Source organism: Myxocyprinus asiaticus, chromosome 6 (assembly GCF_019703515.2).
Source record: "Myxocyprinus asiaticus isolate MX2 ecotype Aquarium Trade chromosome 6, UBuf_Myxa_2, whole genome shotgun sequence".
In the NCBI taxonomy this organism is placed as follows: domain Eukaryota; kingdom Metazoa; phylum Chordata; class Actinopteri; order Cypriniformes; family Catostomidae; genus Myxocyprinus; species Myxocyprinus asiaticus.
In genome coordinates, this window is record NC_059349.1 from 52,718,974 (window position 1) to 52,740,970 (window position 21,997).

The 21,997-nt window shown below is 37.9% G+C and overlaps 1 protein-coding gene across 1 annotated transcript in view; it reads left to right on the plus strand.

Moving 5' to 3' along the window:
* Positions 1-20,695, plus strand: part of LOC127442520 (AP-1 complex subunit mu-1-like) — a 37,581-nt gene extending 16,886 nt beyond the window's left edge. The window contains exons 10-12 of the mRNA XM_051700625.1: positions 4,041-4,166; positions 16,706-16,781; positions 18,984-20,695. Of these exons, the coding sequence (XP_051556585.1) occupies positions 4,041-4,166; positions 16,706-16,781; positions 18,984-19,006 (225 nt within the window). The 3' untranslated portion in view covers positions 19,007-20,695. The remainder of the gene's footprint in view (positions 1-4,040; positions 4,167-16,705; positions 16,782-18,983) is intronic.
* The last annotated feature ends 1,302 nt before the right edge of the window (positions 20,696-21,997 follow it).

The window sequence follows — 21,997 nt, forward strand, 5'->3', positions numbered from 1 at the left end:
GAGGCCTAGCAAAACTATGGCATGAAAGGAAGCATGATTGAACATCACTGATTATGTTTTCAAGAAAAGCGGTATTAAAAAACATAAGTAGAATTGCTTATATTACAATAAAATGTATTATAACTTTTGACCAATAGATGGCGCTGTCGCCAAATTTATATGGTGCGGTCAGTGTGTTGTGACAATGACTCATACAAAGTTTCCTGTCAATACGCCAAAGTGTTGCCGAGATTCAGCCTCGGATCTTTTAGGAGTCTTGCCATTTATTTCGTTGATGTGTTATATGAGATCCGTTTGGTCTACTGAAAAGCTTTTGCTAACTTTTTGTCATGAGTGTCCGTAGATGATACACTACAAATGTCATGCGAATCGGATGTAAGGCCTAGAAGGAATTCGAAAAAGTAGGTTTTAAATTAGTATGGCCGACCATCACAAATTCGCATGACCCAAGGAAGCTAATGACACAAGTCTCATGACAACAGGCCACATTTTTCAAAAGTTGTAAGCATTTTATTCTATTATTAATCCACTAGGTGGCGCTGTCCCCAAACTGTGCCTTCAGGACATTGCCCTGATGACTTATACCAAATTTCATAATGATACGCCATTGCGTTTGTAATATTCAGCAATTTAAGACAAAATTCAAAATTGACGATGGCCAATATGGCCGACATAGGAAAACTGGGAATCATTCGATTCTGTCTCATGGAATCTAAAGAGACCAGTCTCATGATTTTAGGTCAAACTATTTAGAAGTTATGAGCAAAAATAGGCATTTTTCATATTTCTTGACCATTAGGTTGCGCTGTGCCAAAACTGTGCTGGTACACTCAAGTCATGATAAGTATATTTTTTTTTCTTCGAAAAATCTAGTGGGCGGAGCTTTGAAACGATGCAGCTCATTGGGACACGGCATGACCCAAGGGCTGCGTTCCACTTCTTTTTAAACATCCACTCGCTAACTTCCCTAAGCACTTGCCCTCTGGGAATTACCACCACCATTTTGGAAGTTCCATTTCCTTAAGTGGGTGAGGGAAGTTTTATACAAGATTTACAGAATATATAAGCCTCTGAAATTACAACTAAACTTACCCAGGTGCAAAAATCACTATATAATTCCACAAAATGACATCAGCCCTCAACGAGCTCCAGGTAATCAAGGGCTTAGGGTGTTCCAGTTGGGCTGGGCGATATGTAAAATATATTTTTGTGGATAATTGCCTTAAAATATCGCGATATCCGATTACATCATCAACTGAGGGTCGGTGAATTTTTTTGCTTTATTGATTTTTCTTTAAAAAAAAATTCATTTATTGAAACACGAAAATCATAAGGCATTTCTAAATTCAAATTGCACTTTAAACTAAACGAAAAAAGCAATAAAACTACGAAGTGATAAAAAAATCGTATTTAACCACCTCCCCAAATCCAAACATTTACCGTCTCCATACGGCTCCATTTGCATCATGGAATTCGCAATGCATGCCAACCGCGAGGAAATAACATGAACTAAACTAACAGCACCTCCCAAGATGATCGGGGATAATTTACAGCATTCTTATAGATTACATTATTCTTGCAAACAGTTTTCAGACAAATGAAAAAGAGCGAAAACTCTTCACATGCACTTGTTCCACGACAGGCTCGTGCTGCATGCCTCTGAACAAACAGCGAATCAGACACAAGTATTGACGGCTTTTCTTTTGTCTTAAAAATATAATTAAGTGTGTTTCTTCAAGTGCATGTCTTTTTGACTAACAGCATTTCTTGTAATGTGTCGCTCCTAGATTAGTATATTTGGCGACTTCTGAGATCCATGGTTTTGCCATTTCCCGATATCGTCGATCATCATCTGTTCACAGTCTGCAAGGCTGAAATGTGTATGCAATTTTGAACAGTTGGTGGTGCTAGTTGATTTGAGATAGAGACCTTATATTTGGGTCACTTACATTTGAGAATGTTCCTTATCAGTGTGCCAAATTTCATAACTTTCCTATGTACGGGTTCTATGGGCTGCCATAAAATTTAACCCTTGTATTCTCTTCGTTTATGCTTTACATTAAAGGTATTGGGGGTCAATTTTGACCCCACACACTAAAAGTGTGATTGTAGTGAAATGATGATTTTTTTCAAACAAATATTATATCACTTTCTTCAGTTATTTAAAAACTCTAAATTTGTGCAAGGTGGAGTTGTGGTATTTATTTACCTTGTTTACCTCAAAATTAGTAAACAATACCATTAATTTGCATATAAATAAGGAATTACGTTAAATTCACTTTAGTGAAGATCTACATTCCTCAGTTATATTTTTGGAGATTATGCCATGTGTTAGGGGCAGATTGATGCCATCTCCCGGTAAGAAAAAAAACTTAAGTAAAATTAAGTGAAATTACAATATATAACCAACAGTTGGCTGCAGAGGTCCATTCATATTCTGGTTGTGGCAAACAAGTTACATCTTATCAAGTTATGCATTTGGATATATATTTAGACATTATCAAAGACATTAAAGATAATATTTTGTCAAAGTCTAGCTTTTTTTTTTAATTTTTTTTTTTAAGGTGTTTGAAAGTGTCAGTTTTTGCATTGATGCTCCATAAATGATTACATACCCTGGTGCTATAAAGACAATACTTAAGTCTTAGTGTTTTAGTCACCTATTATTTATTTCAAACATCCCAATTGAATAATTCATTAAGTTAATAGTAAGACAAATAAAACATGTCAATAAAACCAACAGAAATAAACGAAATAAACAGGAGTGGACAGTGATCATAGTACTAGAATAAAATTTTTGCAAGCATCAAAATTCTGAACATTCAGTGAACTGAATAGCAATAAAGAGCAACAACAAATTATTTATAAAAAAATCAAAAAACAAAACAAGACAAGAACAGTGAGAATGATACCAAGTATCATAGTCTTTTTTCATGAATTCATGCACATCTGGCAGAAGGTCACGAAAAAGGTGCGAGCCTTGCAAATGTGTATATTTTTTGCAGTTTGTGCATATCACATCCTTTTTACGGGGACACACCTGACACCTTTTCCTTTTGTGAGGCAGAGCTGCTGTGTAGGGGCCTGCAGCTTCCTCATCTTCTGAAGAAGATATATATCAGCCTTTGTGTGTGTGTGTGTGTGTGTGTGTGTTCATTGTGGATTTGTAATGGTCTCATCCTTTCATATCTCTCTCTCTCTCTGTGTGTGTGTGTGTGTTTCTGTACGTGTGTGAGTGTTCATCGTGGATGTGTAATGTTCTATAAAAAAGACTCTGTTGCAGTCTCACCTATTCATTCCTGTGTGGGTTTGTGTGTGAGCACATGCGTTCTGCAGTGTTATAGTACCGCCCCTTTATTTCTGTGAGTGTGTTCTGCATTGTAGCGGATTTATTGATTTTATTTGACAAATAAAAATAAAACTTGTTTTATCGTCTTTCAAATTCATTTCCAATGTGGGGTCAAATTTGTCCCCAAACACCATGAAGTGTACTTTTTTCACACCACCACACCAACAGAATCCAGGCCAGGTTTTTTGTGTGTGTATAGATAGGTAAAGTCAGCAAAGTCACAAAATCTTATGCCACTGAGATGAAGGAAACCATGTTTTTTAAAGAAGCAAAGTTCAAAAGGGGTCATTTTTGACCCCAAAACCATACAAGGGTTAAGAGAGGAATAATAATAACGAAGAAGAAGAAGAACACTGACGGATACAATAGGTGCCTACGCACCTTCGGTCCTTGGCCTCTAATTATTAGATTCCAGATTCTATATGTTTCTTTGTAATAAATATAAGCTTAATTGAATTCAGTACAAAAAAATACTTTCATGATGTGTACTTAAAATTGTACTTTACAAATGCACCTTACTTTTGAAAAAATATATCATATTTGTTGTAATAAGAATTTAGTGGGAAATGTGTGTAATGTTTATGAAAATATTGTCCAAATGGTCCTACAAAAAGTTATAACTAATGTCATATGTTTTCAGATTTTGGTCAGATGTATTCATGATGTCTCTTTTGGTGTGTCTCTCTCTCAGGGTGGTAAGGAGTACCTGATGCGGGCTCATTTCGGGCTGCCCAGTGTGGAGGCAGAAGATAAGGAGGGAAAACCACCAATCAGTGTGAAGTTTGAGATCCCCTATTTCACTACGTCTGGAATACAGGTGCGGCTCAATTCAAATACTGATATGAATTTTTCAGTGGCCAATACTGATAACCAGAGAGTGGGGTTATTTATATACATATATCTACACCGATCAGCCACAACATTAAAAGCACCTGCCTAATATTGTGTAGGTCCCCCTCGTGCCTGCCAAAACAGCACTAATCCGCATCTCAGAATAGCATTCAGAGATGATATTCTTCTCACCACAATTGTACAGAGTGGTTATCTGAGTTACCATAGACTTTGTCAGTTCAAACCAGTCTGCTCATTCTCTGTTGACCTCTCTCATCAACAAGGTGTTTCCATCCGCAGAACTGCTGCTCACTGGATGTTTTTTGTTTTTGGCTCCATTCTGAGTAAATTCTAGAGACTGTTGTGTGTGAAACTCCCAGGAGATCAGCAGTTACAGAAATACTCAAACCAGCCCTTGACATATATATATATGTATATTCGCTAGGTGGATGTCTTTGACCACTGTGCTATGTTTCTCTTTGTTTTTAGCATCTCTCACAGGAGTGCAGCATTTTTATAAGACGTGTCAATTTAAACAGATTTTCAACTGTTAAAATGCACCTCGAGATGCATGCATTCTGCTCTATTTGTTGCGCTGCATCTTGCATTTTTACCGGATTGTTGTTCTATGAACATGTGCTTGACAGACTGATTTCACTGTTGCACACCGTCTCCATTTTTAACCTTGTGCAACCCCACGTACACATGCACAACGCATAATTTAATTTAATTTAAACTGACTGATCTCAGTTCAGTAGACTCTGTGCTGTCAGTAAAGGGTTAAACTTTCGAGACACGGAGTCATGTGACAAAACAACATGGCGCCGATCACAGCGGAGTTTGTCTTTGGGAGAAACTGCATCTGGTAAGAAACCTAATTAAGTTTTTACATTGAAACCTGTTGGAGTAAAAAGAGTCTCTAGATTCATCCGATATGGCGTTTAAAGAAATTTTGCGATTTATCGCGAAATTCCACGCTGATAAACACAGTGTGCACTAATGTGTACAATAGCAAATGTTTTCCTTAGAAAACTTACACATACTGTGCATTATCACATTGAGAATCAATGGGTCCAAAAGCTGAAAAATGTAGGATGAAAATAAGGTGCATTTCAAACTGTTCTGAGACCAGTGCAGACAGACAGCACACTGGAGGTCATTCACTAAATAGGGAGCTAGGGAGCATCCTATATCTCTCTAAGTAGCTAAGTGCATTCACTCCTAAAATCTGATCAAAAGTTCAGTTTCAGGGTGCAGATGATGTTTGGACCACTCAACATGATTGACAGACATGTGACAATGATAATCAGTACATAGATTCAGAATTTATAATGTATCATTTTATTTTAACATGGTTGCCAGTGATTGGACGATGCTGGACATTACTTTGAATCAGAATTAATTATGATAATTTCTAATGTAATATCTGTAATGTCTGAAAAAGATGAATAACCAACACTCCTGGAAACATAATAAACAATTGGATAAAAAAATAATAGACTTTATATAGCTTGCTATTATTTAACATTTCACAACTTAGTCCCACTGTCCACATATGTTGCCATAAATGTTCACAGCAGTCACGTTCGGGTCTCAGGAGTTTATAGTTGTATACCAATCTAAAGTGATGATCCCTATGCCCTACTCACTCTGATGGACAGAGCTCTTGATGTGGGCACTTTAAAGGAAGCATGGCATTACTGTAGAAACTGTAGTGCCCTTCAAAGGGGCAAAAAAATGCTTTTTTTTATTAATAAATATATAATTTAGAAATGCTATAGCCAATAGTTACATGTATGCTACACATATTCAAGAAAATTAAAAAAAATGCTTCTTTCAAAGTCACCAGAATTGAACACTTTGGTGGTGTTTTTGCACAACAAGGAAAATTCAATGTATATAAAGTCAGTTTTCAGTCAGCCTCACACAAGCTGATTTCAGTTATTTTCAGTTCACTCCTTGTTTATGACACAAGGTGGCGCTACTGACCGTTCCTTAAGTGAATGTTCTGCTGTGTGTTTTCTCTGGTTGCTGAACACCTGTTACTCAGGCATCTGCACATGAGATGATTAGGCTGATTTTTCCTGTATCTCCACTAGATGATGCTACAAATCAGCTTTCTTAAGAAATCATATACATTGTCAAAATGAAATTCAAGATTTAAACAGAATGCATTTGTAGCTTTGTACACTGGTAGTGAGGAATCATCACATTTTTTTTTCTCTTTGTGCACAAATTGTGGCCAAAATTGTGTTTAAATGTTAAACAGATCTGAGAGGACCACACACTAAAAAGTAATTGATAAACAAGTATGCAAGGAGCAGGGAATGTGTGGAAGTTTGCAAATATGGCTTCTAGAATTCTGCTCTGCTTTCTTCTATTAAGTCTTTTACATAAATAGAGTACTAGAGAACATGGTAAAAGTGGCCGTTCACACGAATACGTTTTTGTGTCCATCAGCACTCTTTTCTCGTTGTTTTTCTATGTAAACTTGCGCTAGACTGATGTCTACGACGTTGCGCTGCATTTAGCAGATTTTTCAGTGTCTCCACTGTTTCCATTTAACATAAATTCAGCTTTTAAAAAGGCCCTTTGTGACACTCGTGTTTCTAGCTTTTTTATTCTTCCCCAGTTTGGCATGCCCAATTCCCAATGCGCTCCAAGTCCTCGTGGTGGTGTAGTGACTCGCCTCAATCCGGGTGGTGGAGGACGAACCTCAGCTGCCTCCGCGTCGGAGACCGTCAATCCGTGCATCTTATCACGTGGCTTGTTGAGCGCGTTACCGTGGAGACATAGCGCGTGTGGAGGCTTCATGCTATTCTCCGCGGCATCCACGCACAACTCGCCACACGCCCCACCGTGAGCGAAAACCACATTATTGCTACCACGAGGAGGTTACCCCATGTGACTCTACCCTCCCTAGCAACCGGGCCTATTTGGTTGCTTAGGAGACCTGGCTGGAGTCACTCAGCACGCCCTGGATTCGACTCCAGGGGTGGTAGTCAGCGTCAATACTCGCTGAGCTACCCAGGCCCCCGTTTCTAGCTTTTTTTAACACAAGAACACGTTTGCTATGAATGGGACATTGTTGGTAGTTGACTTGAAAGCATCATCAAATGAGCCAAAATACTGAGTAAACAAGCATGCAAGGCACACATTTGAAGCACAAAAGCAGTGCAGTGCGTGTTGTGATGGTGGCCTGATCCAGACACTGGCTTACAGTCAAAGCCAGCACAGACCGAACAGAGTCGCGGCTTCTGCTGTGCTGAATCTTGTGTTTTAGCAGACACTGTGTTTATTTGTTAGGGTCAGTCGTGTGTGGATTTGTGTGCGTGTGTTTCTCTGGCCTCAGCAGTTTAAGATGGGCAGAGCAGAAGTCTACAGGACAAGACTGCAGTTGAGTTGTGTGTCGTGTTTGTGGAAACTTTCCCTGCAAACAACACAATCCGTCTGATGTTTGTTGACTTAGGAATGCTTTCTCAAACAAATGTCGTGCAGTGCAGTTTTGACCTTAATCATGATTTTTATTCCAAGTAAAAGGAATCATAGTTCAAAAATGGAAATTCTGTAATCTACACACCCTCATGTTCCAGACTAATATGACTTTTTCTCCTTCATGACAAAATGACATCCTCAGTCACCATACAATGAAAGGTAGTCTGTCATTCTGCATAATATCTACTTTGTGATCAAAGATAGTCATACAGGTTTGGATCAACATGATGGTGAGGAAATGATAACAGAATGTTGTTGTTGTTTTTTACTAATCTATCCCTTAAGGGGTTATGGTTGTGTTTTCATTCGTTTGCAGTGCTGCACGCTTTCTTGATTGGTTTCCATTGTAAAGCTCCGTTCACACCTCCAGAGACTTTGTGGCTTGGTGTCGCTAGACTCATTTGCACATAAACATGAAATTAAAGCAGATTTAAAGAAGAAACACAATATTAGCAATATTAGTGCTGGGAAAGTAAAAAAAAATAAAAAAAGCCAACCCCATTAGGGCTAATACTAAGTACATTCCCACAAATCAAGATTTAAATGAAATAATTAAATTCTTATTTTATAAAGAATTTAAGAAAAAAAAAACCTAGACATTTATAAGGGGGGAAAAAAGTCATACCACACAAACAAAGAGATTAATTTAGGTGACAATAAAGAGTTGCATTGCAATTGCAAAACAAAAACATTTTGAGCATAAAAAATAAATAAAATAAAAGTGGTGAACTGCAATTCTTTAAGTAAAAAGGCAGACAGTTCCAAAGTTCCCTTTGAACTCAATTTTTTTTCATCTAGTTAATTACAAGTTGTGCCAATTAATGAATCGAATTAACAGCAAAAAAGTATTCAGTTAATTAAAATGCATTACATTATTGTGGCAGAGGAATTAAGCAGTGATAAGACAATACAAAAAGTTGCTTTAGAATCCAATATATTGTTTATTTCCATATTATTGAACATAAATAGTCACAGCAATCCATTTTGCAATTGAATTTGTCAATCAGTCCTAGATTTATAATAAGGGCTTGTCTAAGGACCCATCAATGTACACCTGCATCAGATGGACGCTTTTGGGGCATCTCATTTTGGTTGCGTCGCATCATAAACATAACATTTTACGTTGCTGTGTCAAGTTAAACATAGTTTAATTCTTAGAAAAGCACGTCTTGAGATCCCTGCATTCGTATTTGCGATCCATCAAGCTGTGTTTGAACGCAAGAACGTGTTCTCATCTTGTGCTGTCTGCTGAAGGGTTGTGTTTGTTCTCTGTATAAGCTGCGTGTTGCCTATACAGCTGGAGTTTCGCTTACTGCCCCCTGGAGAAAACAGGTGGTACTTCAAACTTGAAGTGCTCAGGAATTCTAGTTATTACGGTCTGGGGACATGATTGTGTTACTTTTTTTTAATATAATTAATCGCACTGAATTAACACGTTAAATCGACATAATTTTATACATTTTTTTTACTCAAAGTCTTGTACAACAGAGCACCACAGTATAAATAAAAATACTGATGAAGATTTATGTTCAGTACAACAGTACATTTTACTATACTGTAGTAATATATTTCTGTCTGAAGTTTTTAATTTCATAGGTCCATTTAAATGTAACTTTTGAGTGAAGCCCTCTATGTGTATTACTTTTGATAGATTTCTTTATTCACAGCTGTTGCCACTCCAGTTACCATCTTTGTACATTGACATTCAACCATTTTTTTCCATTACCCACAAACCAGATAAACAAAAGACAATAAAACCCAGAAGCCATCCACACTTAAATAACAGATTGCTCTGACATACAAAATCAAGCTTATTACAAAGAAATAGACAAAACTCTTAAAAGTGGAGTTTTGGAGAAACGTGACACGTGAAATGGCAGTTTTCTATGACTGAACTCTTTGTGAACTCGGTACATATTCATAACTACTCCAATAAAATTATCCTTAATTTTATATGATTTTAAACGGGACATATTTGACCGGAATGGTAGATTTCCTCTGTTACAATGGTTAGTTGTGTTAGGCAGCCCACACGGATATCAAACACATAAAACTGTCTCCCGAAACTCAATTTCCCCCAGAGTGAGGATGTTTCGGCAAAATTATGAGGGGAAAGTCAGTCGTGTGTCAAATCAAATTAAGCGCTTAACTTATGTGAGAATCCCTCTCTCTAATTTTTTGTAATTTTCATGTGCAGTCTGCTTCCCAGCTGTCCAGGACATTTTTTTTTTTTTTTTTTTTTTTTTTGTTATTTCCTTCAAGCTTATTTCTCCTCAAAAGACCAAACAATTACAGTTTTGGGAACGTAAAATGCATGTTATTTTGTCCATAAATCAACACTTATCACAAATCCACCACATCAGTTCCAGAGTGGGCTTCAATTAGAGGTGCATCAAACATTGATGCAAACCCTTGGCTTTTCGTATAGTCTCAAGGTTTCCACTTGTGTCGTGAGGTTGGGTCACATAACATCTTGAGCTTGCTGACTCTTCATTCCCGTGAGAGAGGCAGTCTGGGTTCTAACCCGGCCTGTAACCTCAGGAATAGTTGATAACCTCTCTCGATTGCGGTCAGCGTGCCTGCAAGCCCTCCCGCCCAACACAGGTTTGATGCATCAGCGTTCTTAAAGGGATATTTCACCCAAAATGAAAATGCTGTCATCAGTTACTTACACTTATGTTGTTACAAACCTTACAAAGACTTTCTTTCTTCTGTGGAACACAAAAGGAGAAGTTAAGGCAGATTTATTCTTCTGAATCGAAGCTACAGCATAGTCCCATATGTGGTGGTCTATGTGGTGATTTGCGTCAATAGTTGGTGTGTCTTCATCGCTCTGCGAATACACAGCCAAAATGCTAGTGCATTGACAAAACATGCCTTCATTTCTGAAGTAATTATACATTTCATAAATAAACTAAAGCAATGTAATTTGTGGATTAATAAGTGATTATTAAATTATTGTAGCTATAAAAAGTTATCAAAATATGCAAACATGTTGAGATTTACATATGTATTATTATTTATTATACATGTTGTTTACCATGCAGAGAGAAAATAAATCCATGTGTACTGTATACACCGATGAGCCAGAACATTATGACTACTCACAGGTGAAGCAAATAACGTTGATCATCTCCTAACTAGTGGTCAACCGATATGGGTTTTTTAAGGAAGTCCTACCTTACAGGTAAAAGAGTGCGAATCTACAATCTACCGACAGGGGTCCGAGGAGGGACAAGCCACAAACCGGCGACAGGGTGTTGGGCACCCAAGGCTCATCGATGCGCGAGGGCAACGAAGGCTATCCCGTCTGATCCAAACAGACAGAAGGTCTTCTGTGGCACAAGTCATAGAAAATTTTAGTGATGGTTACAGGAGGAATGTGTAACAACACACAGTGCATCGCACCCTGCTGCGTATGGGGCTGCGGAGATGCAGACTAGTCAGAGTGCCCATGATGGCCCGTCCACCGTTGAAAGCAGCAACAATGGGCACACAAGCATCAGAACTTGACCTTGGTCGCCTGGTCCGATGAGTCCCGTTTTCTTTTACATCACGTGGACGGCCGTGTACGTGTGCGCCGTTTACCTGGGGAAGTGATTGCACAAGGATGCACTGTAGGAAGACGACAAGCCGGTGGAGGGAGTGTGATGCTCTGGGCAATGTTCTGCTGGGAAACAATGGGTCCGGCCATTCATGTGGACGTCAATTTGACACCTGCCACCTACCTAAACATCGTTGCAGTCCAGGTACACCCCTTCAAGGCAGTGGTGTTCCCTGATGGCAGTGGCCTCTTTCAGCAGGATAATGTGCCCTGCCACAATGCAAACATTGTTCGGGAATGGTTTGAGGAACATGACGAAGAGTGTTGCCCTGGCCTCAACATTCGATTGAGCATCTGTGGGATGTGCTGGACCAACAAGTCCAATCCACAGCAGCTCCACCTCGCAACTTACAGGACTTGAAGTATCTGCTGCTAATGTCTTGGTGCCAGATACCACAGAACACCTTCAGGGGTCTTGTAGAGTCCATGCCTCAAGCTGTTTTGGCGGCACGCGGAGGACCAACAACATATTTGGCAGGTGGTCAATGTTTTGGCTCATCAGTGAGCTAACACAAAATGGGTGTCGTTTTAAAGCATTTTTTAGTCAACACAAGCATATTTAACAAGCATATTGTTTCACTCACAGACCAAATGTATATTAAGTAAAAGCCGTAAAAGGTAAACAGATGTTACTTTTTGTTGCATTTTCACTTGATTAAAACATCAGCTTCATGAAACATCAACAGAACATAAAAACAGCAGATGGTCCTGATTCCAAACGATCCCAAATACAATGCAATTTAATGCATAAATCTTAAAATAACCTTGGAGAAAAAAACAAAGCTACCTCAGATATCTTTTTATCATTCTGGTGGATGGTCTCTGGTTTCAAAACAGATAAATCACAGCTGTTGTGGTCTGTGTAGACGCAATGTATAGTTACATTTTTGGAGAGGTTTGCATCAGGCTGTGGTGATGGTGAGCAAATGATGACATGTTGATTTTTGGATGAACTATGCCTTTAAGCGCCTGTCTCAGAGCCTGAGACAAACTCGGTACTTGTAGGCGTCAAGTCCCCTGCGATTAGCGCTGCCAGCTGATTGTGTGGCAGTCCCACGCTTGAAGATCCAAGTTGCGGTTTGTTTGGACGTTAGATCTCAGGCCATTTGTCTAAGACTGGCCAACCGCATCTAAAGATCTGCAGTCTCGATGGTCTGTACAGTCTCTCAGACGCTGGCATCAAGCATCCCTTTGGTCCAACACAACTGCCCTGTCTTAGTCACGAATAGACACATGCATACACTGGAAACGTGTTATTTTTAGCATGCATGGTTTTATATAAAATCAGGAATACTTTTCCCAGCAAGGCTATATTTACGCATGATGAATCGCCTGCCGTGCAAGTTCATGCAGAAAAGGTTACAGAGAGCAGTTTTCTGATCTTGTAAGTGTTTGGCGAGGCAACGCAGCTCTTCAAATTAATCAAAAGGAACAAATCAACCAAAAATGAAAGTTCTTCCTTTACTCATTTACACATCCTCATGTTGTTCCAAACCTGTATGACTTCCTTCTGTTAAATATAAAAGGATTTTCTTTTAGCTTTATAATGACAGTAAATAGTGACTCTGGGCTGTAAAGCTTCATAGACCCCCGTTTCCAGTGTCCTCATGATTTCCGATCACATGTGGTCAGTCTAACGGGGTCTAAACTGTTTTGTGATCAGATCACAAAAACCACATATGAATGTGGTCAAAAACGCTAATCCAACCTGTATGCGTCCCAGCAGAATTGAAGCTCCACCCCTCACCTGTCAATCAACCGCTGCGCTAAAACAAGAGTTTAAAATTTGCCAATTATGAGCAGCTTTAAAATGGAAATAACCATCCGATCTGAAAATTGAAAAAGCGGATACATACACAATCAAGAGAGTTTGTGCTTAGATTAAATTTCAAGCGCTTCTGGGAGAAACAGCGTGCCGTTTTTTCATGCTTTTTTGTCTTTTCTGACTTTGTTGCGCTTTATTATCATGCAGTAACGCACTGACGTAGTGATTGATGTCTGTGGTCATGATAAAGAGACCCTCCCCTCCAAATCCAAAAACAAGTGGTCACAGGAGGTGCATTTAAGTGACCAGGTTTAAACAGCGATGCGTCTCACCTGAGCACATGTGATCAGATCACCAGAGATGCATCGTAATACCAGGTGGAAACGGCCATAAAGGATATAAAAAAAAACATGAAAACAAAGTACCCGATATGACTTGTGCACTATTTTCCAAGTGTTCTGAATGCATGTGATTACTATATATGATGAACAGAACATGAACCAGTGAGTTATGATGTTATTGACATATTCGATTACAGGAGTTGATCAATGATTTGATTTGAGAGTGAATTACGACTTAAATTTCATCTATTCTTCACACAAAGTAATTGTGTGGCTTCAGAAGATTTGGAAAATACAGTCAAATTTGAATATATTTCTAATTTTTTTATTATAGCTAAACAAATAGGCTATTGAACACACTCCTATTTAAAAAAAAAAAATATTATAAATGTTAACAAATTAAATGAAAACAATGGCATGTCTTAAAGTATTTCTTATTTAAAGATATATCCGGGGTTCAATAAAAGTTAAGCTCATTTGACAGCATTCGTGGTGTAATGTTGATGATTACCACAAAAAAAATAATTTCCACCTGTGAATGGGGTTCATTTTTGGAAGGTTTAAATGTAGAAATGTGAAGCTTATAATATTGTAACAGCACTTGCATTAATTCTTCTGTTAGAACTTGTCTTATTTGAGCTGTAAAGTTGTTTAAATCATCGTTATTGCAGCAAACTACTTAATTATCAGGATTACAGGGTTTATGTTATTATGTTGTCATGGCAACAAAGTTGTGAAATTGAATAGAACTTTATGCCTTTATCACACTAAAATGTTATGTTAACATGCATATCGTTTATATATATATTTTTTAAAGAATTTTATTTTAAATCAACATTATGCAACAAATGCTGCCAGTCGAGCGTAACTTGTATTGATCCCGGAATATTCCTTTTATGTAAACATGGCTCCAAGCTTTTTCAAGTAAACAGTCAGTAATGAACAAGTTTGCTTGTTTACTTCACTAAGAGCTGAGTCAGCCGTTATCATGTACTGGCCGAGAGTGCAGTCCGGGCATGTCCGTGGCTGTTTAGGGTTGTCCAGCTGTCTGTCTCCGGGTGTGAGCTTACTCTGTAGGCCATAACGTCTGAGAAACATACATGCTAATGAGAGACCGGCATGCAGTAAAGCTACTCACCACACAAACACACAGCCAGAGATCGCTGCACTGCCCACATATCCAAAGACGACCAGAAAGACTTGTTACTAAGGTTAAGCTACATTACATCAGACAAGCACCATACACACACATCGGTCCTCTGTGCCTTTGGAGAGCATCCAACTACAAATATAGACTTGCACCAAGTTTCTCTGTATCCATCAAGGGCTTGTTCAAGCCAAAGAGGACCAAACGCAAGCAAAACAAGACCGAATCGCTACATTTACACAAAACAAGCGTCGCACAGTAACTTAGATTGCACTACATTTAGACTTTTACAGTCTGGCTCTCATCATACTCGTCTCCAGCCTTCGCCTAGACCCGCCAGGGTGGACACTGATAATGGCCTGGTAAGTTTGTGTTAGCTGCACCCAAGAGTGGCACATTACCGGCCCACGGACGCCAGGACATGATGTCCTGTAAATACCCTCTAAAATGTGCCCACAAAGGCGGACAAACGGGCTGTTCTTACGTTTTATTTAAAGCCAGTTCTTCGAAAGTGTCTTTTTTTTTTTTTTTTTTTTTTTTTTTACACACTGCATTGATACCTAGAATACATCTCTCATTCTATGTAAGACCGTGCTTCAATTTTGTGTTTGCAGAGTTATTTTTGAACATTGGGACAGGGAGGTTTTCTGCCCTCTCAGAGAAGAGAATCCATGATTGGAAAAACTCTGCAATGTCAACAAATAAAGAGTTACCTCGCTGGATAGGCGTACTATAATTCCACTCGTCTAAAATCATGAAAGTCCACCCTGCATACAAAAGAAGTTTAAAGGATATCATAGAGACTTGGGGGTGGACTCTTTTGACTTTGACTTTTGGCAAATTCGATCGCTTGGCCAATGCACTGTAAATGCTTTGTCCAGTTGAAGATGCTTATAGGAATATTCCAGGTTTAATACGTTAAGTTAAGCTGTATTGTTAACATCATCTTGCTACACTTTTGAAACCGTATGGATTGGCCCCATTCACCCCAAGTGCTCCCTTTAACCCAGATTTTTCTCTTTTTTTCAAAGTAAAGGTCGATTTTCTTTTTTGTGGTAATCAGCATTATGCCACAAATGCTTTCGATTGAGCTTAACTTGTATTGAACCTGAAATATTCCTTAGCCTGCGTTCTTGCGTCACTGTGGCGGTAACAAACCTCAGTACTCAAGGGGGCGATAGAGTTACCTTCAAAAGTCTGTGCCATTAAACTTAATTTTATTATTCAGGTAAGTTGCTATAAATATATTGACTATAAACTGTTGCTCCGCCATGAGAGTAGTTGACTTGAAAGAGAAAACTCCCTACAGAAGTGGAGAGTTTACACAAATGTCCACAAACACCCCTTGAGATAACATTGAGATGCAACGCGTACTTGAGTTGTATCATCAATTGTAGTCTGTGACACATTTTGGAATGCAACTATGCACGAAATCGAGCTTATGTAGCTAGAAGTGCCTTACAGAAAAGCATAAAAACCAGCATTTTGGTGAGTTTTGCACCTACAAGTAACATTTGCTCTTTAGAAAATATAAAAATGTAGTTTTCTCTGCACATCGAAGAAACTACACTTTTCAGCTTTAAGTCTAAGTATTACTCTTACAAAACATGATTGTGCTCTTTCAGCACGTTCGGAACAGTTGTGCAAAAGCTTCTGTTGTGAATGGTGATGCAAGGCTCTGCCGTACGGGCACAACGGGTGACTCAATACCGCCCGGCACAGAAAGGTGCCGTTTCCTCAATCTCACTTCTTCATACACTTCCGGCTTTCATGTTACAATCTGCCACTTTCCCAGGCTCTGCTGCCCATGTACTCTGCTTTACCCCGATGCCCGCAAGAAACTGTCATGAAGCCAATGCAAAATAAGAAAATAATAAAGCTAATGCGAAATGGTTTTAGATGGAAGTTATGGTAAGTATTCACAGACTTACTGCCATGCTGCTGTTTTTATTTCCATTGCAGTGTATTTCTTAAAAGTATTGAACTATTGAAATTAATTCACCCCGAACCACTTAACGTACAGACTCTAATGTGAAAGTCACATTAAAACTGACTTGCCAGGCCTTCATCAACTAGCCTTTCATGTATGGATTTTTACTGTACATTTACTTTAGCAGGATTGGTTAAATAATACATTGAGTTGTATCATACAGCTGTTCTCCGTGTTTGACAGGTGCGTTACCTGAAGATCATTGAGAAGAGTGGATATCAGGCCCTTCCGTGGGTTCGATACATTACCCAGAATGGAGGTACGAAATTTTCTCATCCTCTTTTCTCATCCTTCTCTTTCTCTAAATTTGTCATTGTTTTTCACAGCATTGCAGGTATTTGGCAACAATTAAGCAATGTAGTAAAGTATGATGGCAGATTAGTGTCGAGTGTGAGGTGAAATGCTTCTTTGAAAAGAGGATGTTCTGGACAGACGCGTGCAGAGATGGTGAAACTTATCTAAAATTAGAAACGCTGTTACAGTGTGTAGTGTGTTGTTTTTGCAGGGGATGTTATTACTTGATGCGTTTTAAATTTTGGCACGGTGTGCATGGTGAAGACCTTGTTACAACCAAAACTGTGCCTTGATTTGTTTCAGATTTATTTATTAATCAGGACATCGATTTTTATATATATACATGTATATACAGTGGCAAGAAAAAGTATGTGAACACTGCTCCCACTTTTTATCAAAATTGCAGCCTAACTCGGGTCTTTTAGACCAGTGTTTCCCAACCTTTTTTGCTGCAAGTACACCCACAGCACCATCAGTAAGGATAAAGTACCCCTTCACTGACACAAAACCAAAAATGTTTACTAAAGACAATGTCATTTAACATTATCATTAATACTAATTATTATTAATAAGAATCAATTATACAGTATTTTAGGCATATTTTAGTTATAATACTTGCATAGTTTGTACTATTTACAAGTATTTACATTGATATGTAGAACAAGAGCTAAAACGGTACTGTCTCTTTAAGACTACAGGCGGCAGTTCAGCCAGTGAGCGCATATTAAGGAGAGACAATGCGCACTGTTTCTTTAGTGCATCCCTGCTGTGTTTAATTAGAATTAATGTTTCCTTTTTTTTTTGTTAATTTTGCTCAACAAACTGTAAAGAACAGAAAGAGTATTAAAAGAGACATTATTCAATAACAAATGGATTGCATGCATCTCATTGGACATGCATTACACGGGACGAGTCAAAAGAAACGTTTACTCTCAACACGCAGTGAAAGAATCTTGGTGCTAAACTTCACACAGAGTAAAAGATTGATATCAGGATTGTTCAAATGAAGATTGCGATTAATTGGAAAATCGACATTTTAACCCATCCCTAGTTTTGTTATTTTTATTTTAAGCCATACATTTGATTTAGTTAGGTTTAACATAGCAAAGTCATATTCTGTACCAGTGAGGGAACTGAACAGAAATCGGGAAGGTGAATAAAGAAAAACAAAAAGACACAAAGTAGTAACCAATGCTATCATCTGTTATTTATGCAAAGACAGTTCCCCCCCACTTCCTGAAATGCATTTTCTTTAGTGCAAGCAAAAATGTAGTTTTTTGCCAAAATTGCAATATCTATCAAAACAAATCGCACTATGGGGGGGGAGACGCTGACTACCACCCCTGGAGTCACAAGTTCGAATCTAGGTCGTGCTGAGTGACTGCAGTCAGGCTTCCTAAGCAACCAATTGGCCCAGTTGCTAGGGTGGGTAGAGTCACGTGGAGTAATCTCCTCGTGGTCGCTATAATGTGGTTCTCGCTCACGGTGGGGCACGTGGTGAGTTGTGCGTTGATGCAGCGGAGAATAGCGTGAAGCCTCCTAGGTCTCCGCGGTAACGCGCTCAACAAGTCATGTGATAAGATGCGCAGATTGACGGTCTCAGACGCGGAGGCGTCTGAGATTCGTCCTCCGTCACCTGGATTGAGGCGAGTCACTACGCCACCACCACGACTTAGAGCGCATTGGGAATTGGGCATTCCAAATTGGGGAGAAAAGGGGAGAAAAATCCCCCCCAAAAATATTTTAGTTTATATGATAGTTATAATGTGCCATCTGTCCACTAGAAGATAGAGTCCTGACATTTACTGTAAACTGCAGTTAATAGTTGGTCTCTATGGGTGCTGTGCAGCGATATATGATAAACAGCTGTTTCACGTCATAGCTGATACTATATTGTGTAATTTAGTACAACTGAAACACTGATGTTGACCAATCAGCATCCAGGTCCAGAACTGTTCACTTTATAATCTGAATTGTATGTCCATTTTCTGGGTGAAACTTAAGATTCAGTCTTCTTTAATTGATTTAAGTTTTGATTAGTGGCTGTTGATGGGTGGAGAGTGAAAGTTCAGCTGTCACAATTAACTTTCCTTGTTTTCATTTTTCCCCGTTTCCTGTCATTCTGTGTATTTAATTAAGCTTGTCTCATTTCCTTCTTTCTGTGCAGACTATCAGCTGCGGACGCAGTAAACGAGAGGCATTATTCCAGAGCATCATAGGTGAAGGGTCTCTCTGCTGTGCATGGGTTAGACACACATCTGCAGTATTGACAAGAATTTAGTGATTTGTATAATTTAAAAGGATTGAATTGAATCTTCCCAACAGGGTTACTTCGATTTCGATTTTGACTTTGATTTATCCAATATTTGCTAATCAAACTATAAAGGTCTATACATTGAAAAATAGCTGGTGAATCTCATGAAAACACTTCCAGGTCTCATTTCACCCTAAAATCAAAAGATAAGAAATAAGAAAATACACATTGAATGTATATAAACAAAGGCTAATTTTTAGAGCCATTACGAGTTTTTGCATGACAGTGAAGCACATTTCCCCCCTAATTCTCATTTTTGTAACACATCCGTACATTTTACTTTTGAGATTTTGTAATTCTTATTATTCTCATTACTGGATTTAACTGTAACGTATCACAGTACAAAAAAAAATACTGTAAACTGCTTTTAAAATGAAAATTAGCATAAATTAAAGGCAGTAATTTAAAAATGTACAAATATTGATGGTCCTTAAAAAAAAAAAGCTAAATTGTAACTTCTAACTTCTTTCTTTTGATTTTGCGGTGAAATGTGACCCGGAAATGTGCTTGACAGTTTTCATGAGATTCACCAAGTTGATTTTTCTCAATACAATCATTGATTCGTTTATATTGAAATAATTTTGTGGCTATTCATTGTGCTTTAATTGAAATAGTGCAGATGGGTGCGTTCAATTCAAGTGTTGTAATGGACCATCAGTGTGTTTGTATGTGTGTTTGACGATAAACAGCAATCAAGTTCCTTTACATTTAATTAAAACCCTGTTCTCACTCAGCATCAGCAGAAAAACAACAAAATTCATAACAATCGGTATCAAAACATAGAGGGAACTTTTATACGTCACATTTCAGATGAGAAAGTTTTCATACCGTAAATGCTTCACGTTTTGAAACGGATTTATTTAGCAGTTTCTTATAATATTGATGTTCAACCGTGCATTCAACAACAAGGTCAAATTAATTGAATTAAACCTTTAATCGTTCAGTAGTCAATGCAAAATTATATTTTTACATTAGACAGTTTCGTAGCACTTGATATCTGACATGCTTCTAGGTCAACTTCGTTTCTCAGTGTTTACCCAGTTTTTCACATCAGGAGCATCCTGAAACGTTTTTTTATAGTCAGTGTTTTTGATGTTATTCCTGCACAACGATTCATTGTGTTATTAATATTTTGTTTAGTTTATTTTTGGTTTAATTTACGTATTTTTCAGTATTATTGGTTACAGGAGTATTGGTCTCAGTACCTCGTATATGTTTTCTGTACTGCTAAAATGCAGAATTACATTGTATTTAAATTATCTCTTTGCAAACTATTACAAAAGTTCAATTTAAAGTTATTCTTGGTGCCTTTTAAAAAATAGAAGACAATAAACTGAAAAAAACTGTTTCATTGTTTGTTTGTTTTTTGTTTTTGTTTTTGTTTATTTGCCTTGAGAGTGTACAATTTGAAGGTTACCATATTTACCATGGTGCTGCATGCTGTGAAGCTGAAATGTAACACTGTAAATGCATTCCCTCAATGTTCCTGTATCTCTTAAACTCAGAATTGACGTGTCTGTACCTCTCTGTACATGTCAAGCATCATAAACTATCTGTTAAGAAAATACCACGCCTGATCTGTCTCATGCTTGCTGCTGTTTTCAATTCCTTGTACATTTTTACTGTATTAACTAAAGGTCGACCAATAGTGAATTTTGCCGATACCGATAACTGAGGTGGTGGGAAAGGCTGATAACCGATTAATTAGCCGATAGTTTTTAAAATCACTTTATAGAATGATTTATTAGTAAATTAGTCTTTCCTTACTATGACACAGACATACAAGACTCTGAAATAAATAAAATCCCAGATGTAGTTTTTTTGTTCGATCATAATCCCAATAATAATCAGTAAACATTATTTGATGCATAATGCTGGAATCTTTACTATAAATTAGCCTGAAACACACTGGAGACTCTTATTTTAGAAATGCATCAATTCTTGGACTACAAACTCTTCAGACATGTTTAGTAAGTTCTGTTCTCTGTTTTGTGTGCAGTTGTGTTGTGTTCTGTTGTCACTATCGCTGTGTTGGACCTGTTTTTAGATAAACAATATGGGTTTTTGCTTGAACGCACCAATGTCACGAGGGGGCTGCGTGAACTGTTGCTCTCGTGTCCTATCATGAATGCACACAGGAGATCAACAGTCAGTGAACATTTTCATTAAATAATACATTAGATTTCAGTTTGTTTCTCACCAAATCTTATCGTATGCTTTCATAACAATCATGAGTCTCATGGAATAATTTATTAGACTTCTGAATTATACTTTTGTGTTCTTTTGAAGCTTGAAGAGGTGGTCACCATAAACTGCCATTGTATGACATCACTGAGCACAACATTTGTTCACAATTTCTCCCTTTGTGTTCAGAAAAAGAAAGAAAGTCATATAGAGTTATAACAACACAGGGGTGAGTAAATGATTGAATTTTCATTTTTGGGTGAACTAATTATTTAAAAGCTTTCCAATTGTACAAAATGCATCTACAGCAGCAAAATCAATTGAAAGATCATAAAAGGCAGATAGTCTAATTTAAATTGGTTGGCATTTCCATCATTACGTCCATGTTTTGACATACATTTTTCCTGGCATTGATCAATAGGGCTTAGTTTTTTTGTTGTAAGAACTGTTCCCTGATGTGGAGGCGGAATTCAGTGTCCAGTCACGGAATCAAGAGTTTCGGTTGGTGTGGAAAAGTAGGAAACTGTCTGCCAAGAATGTAAACGCACAAAATTGTCCCTTAAAAAAAAACAACAAAAAAATTCAACTTGACTATGTTCGTAGGGTGGCCAATCACCAAAATATTTTGTTTAAAAACTTTTACATTTAACAATTAACATAAAATGTGTTCAAATTTTGTTTAA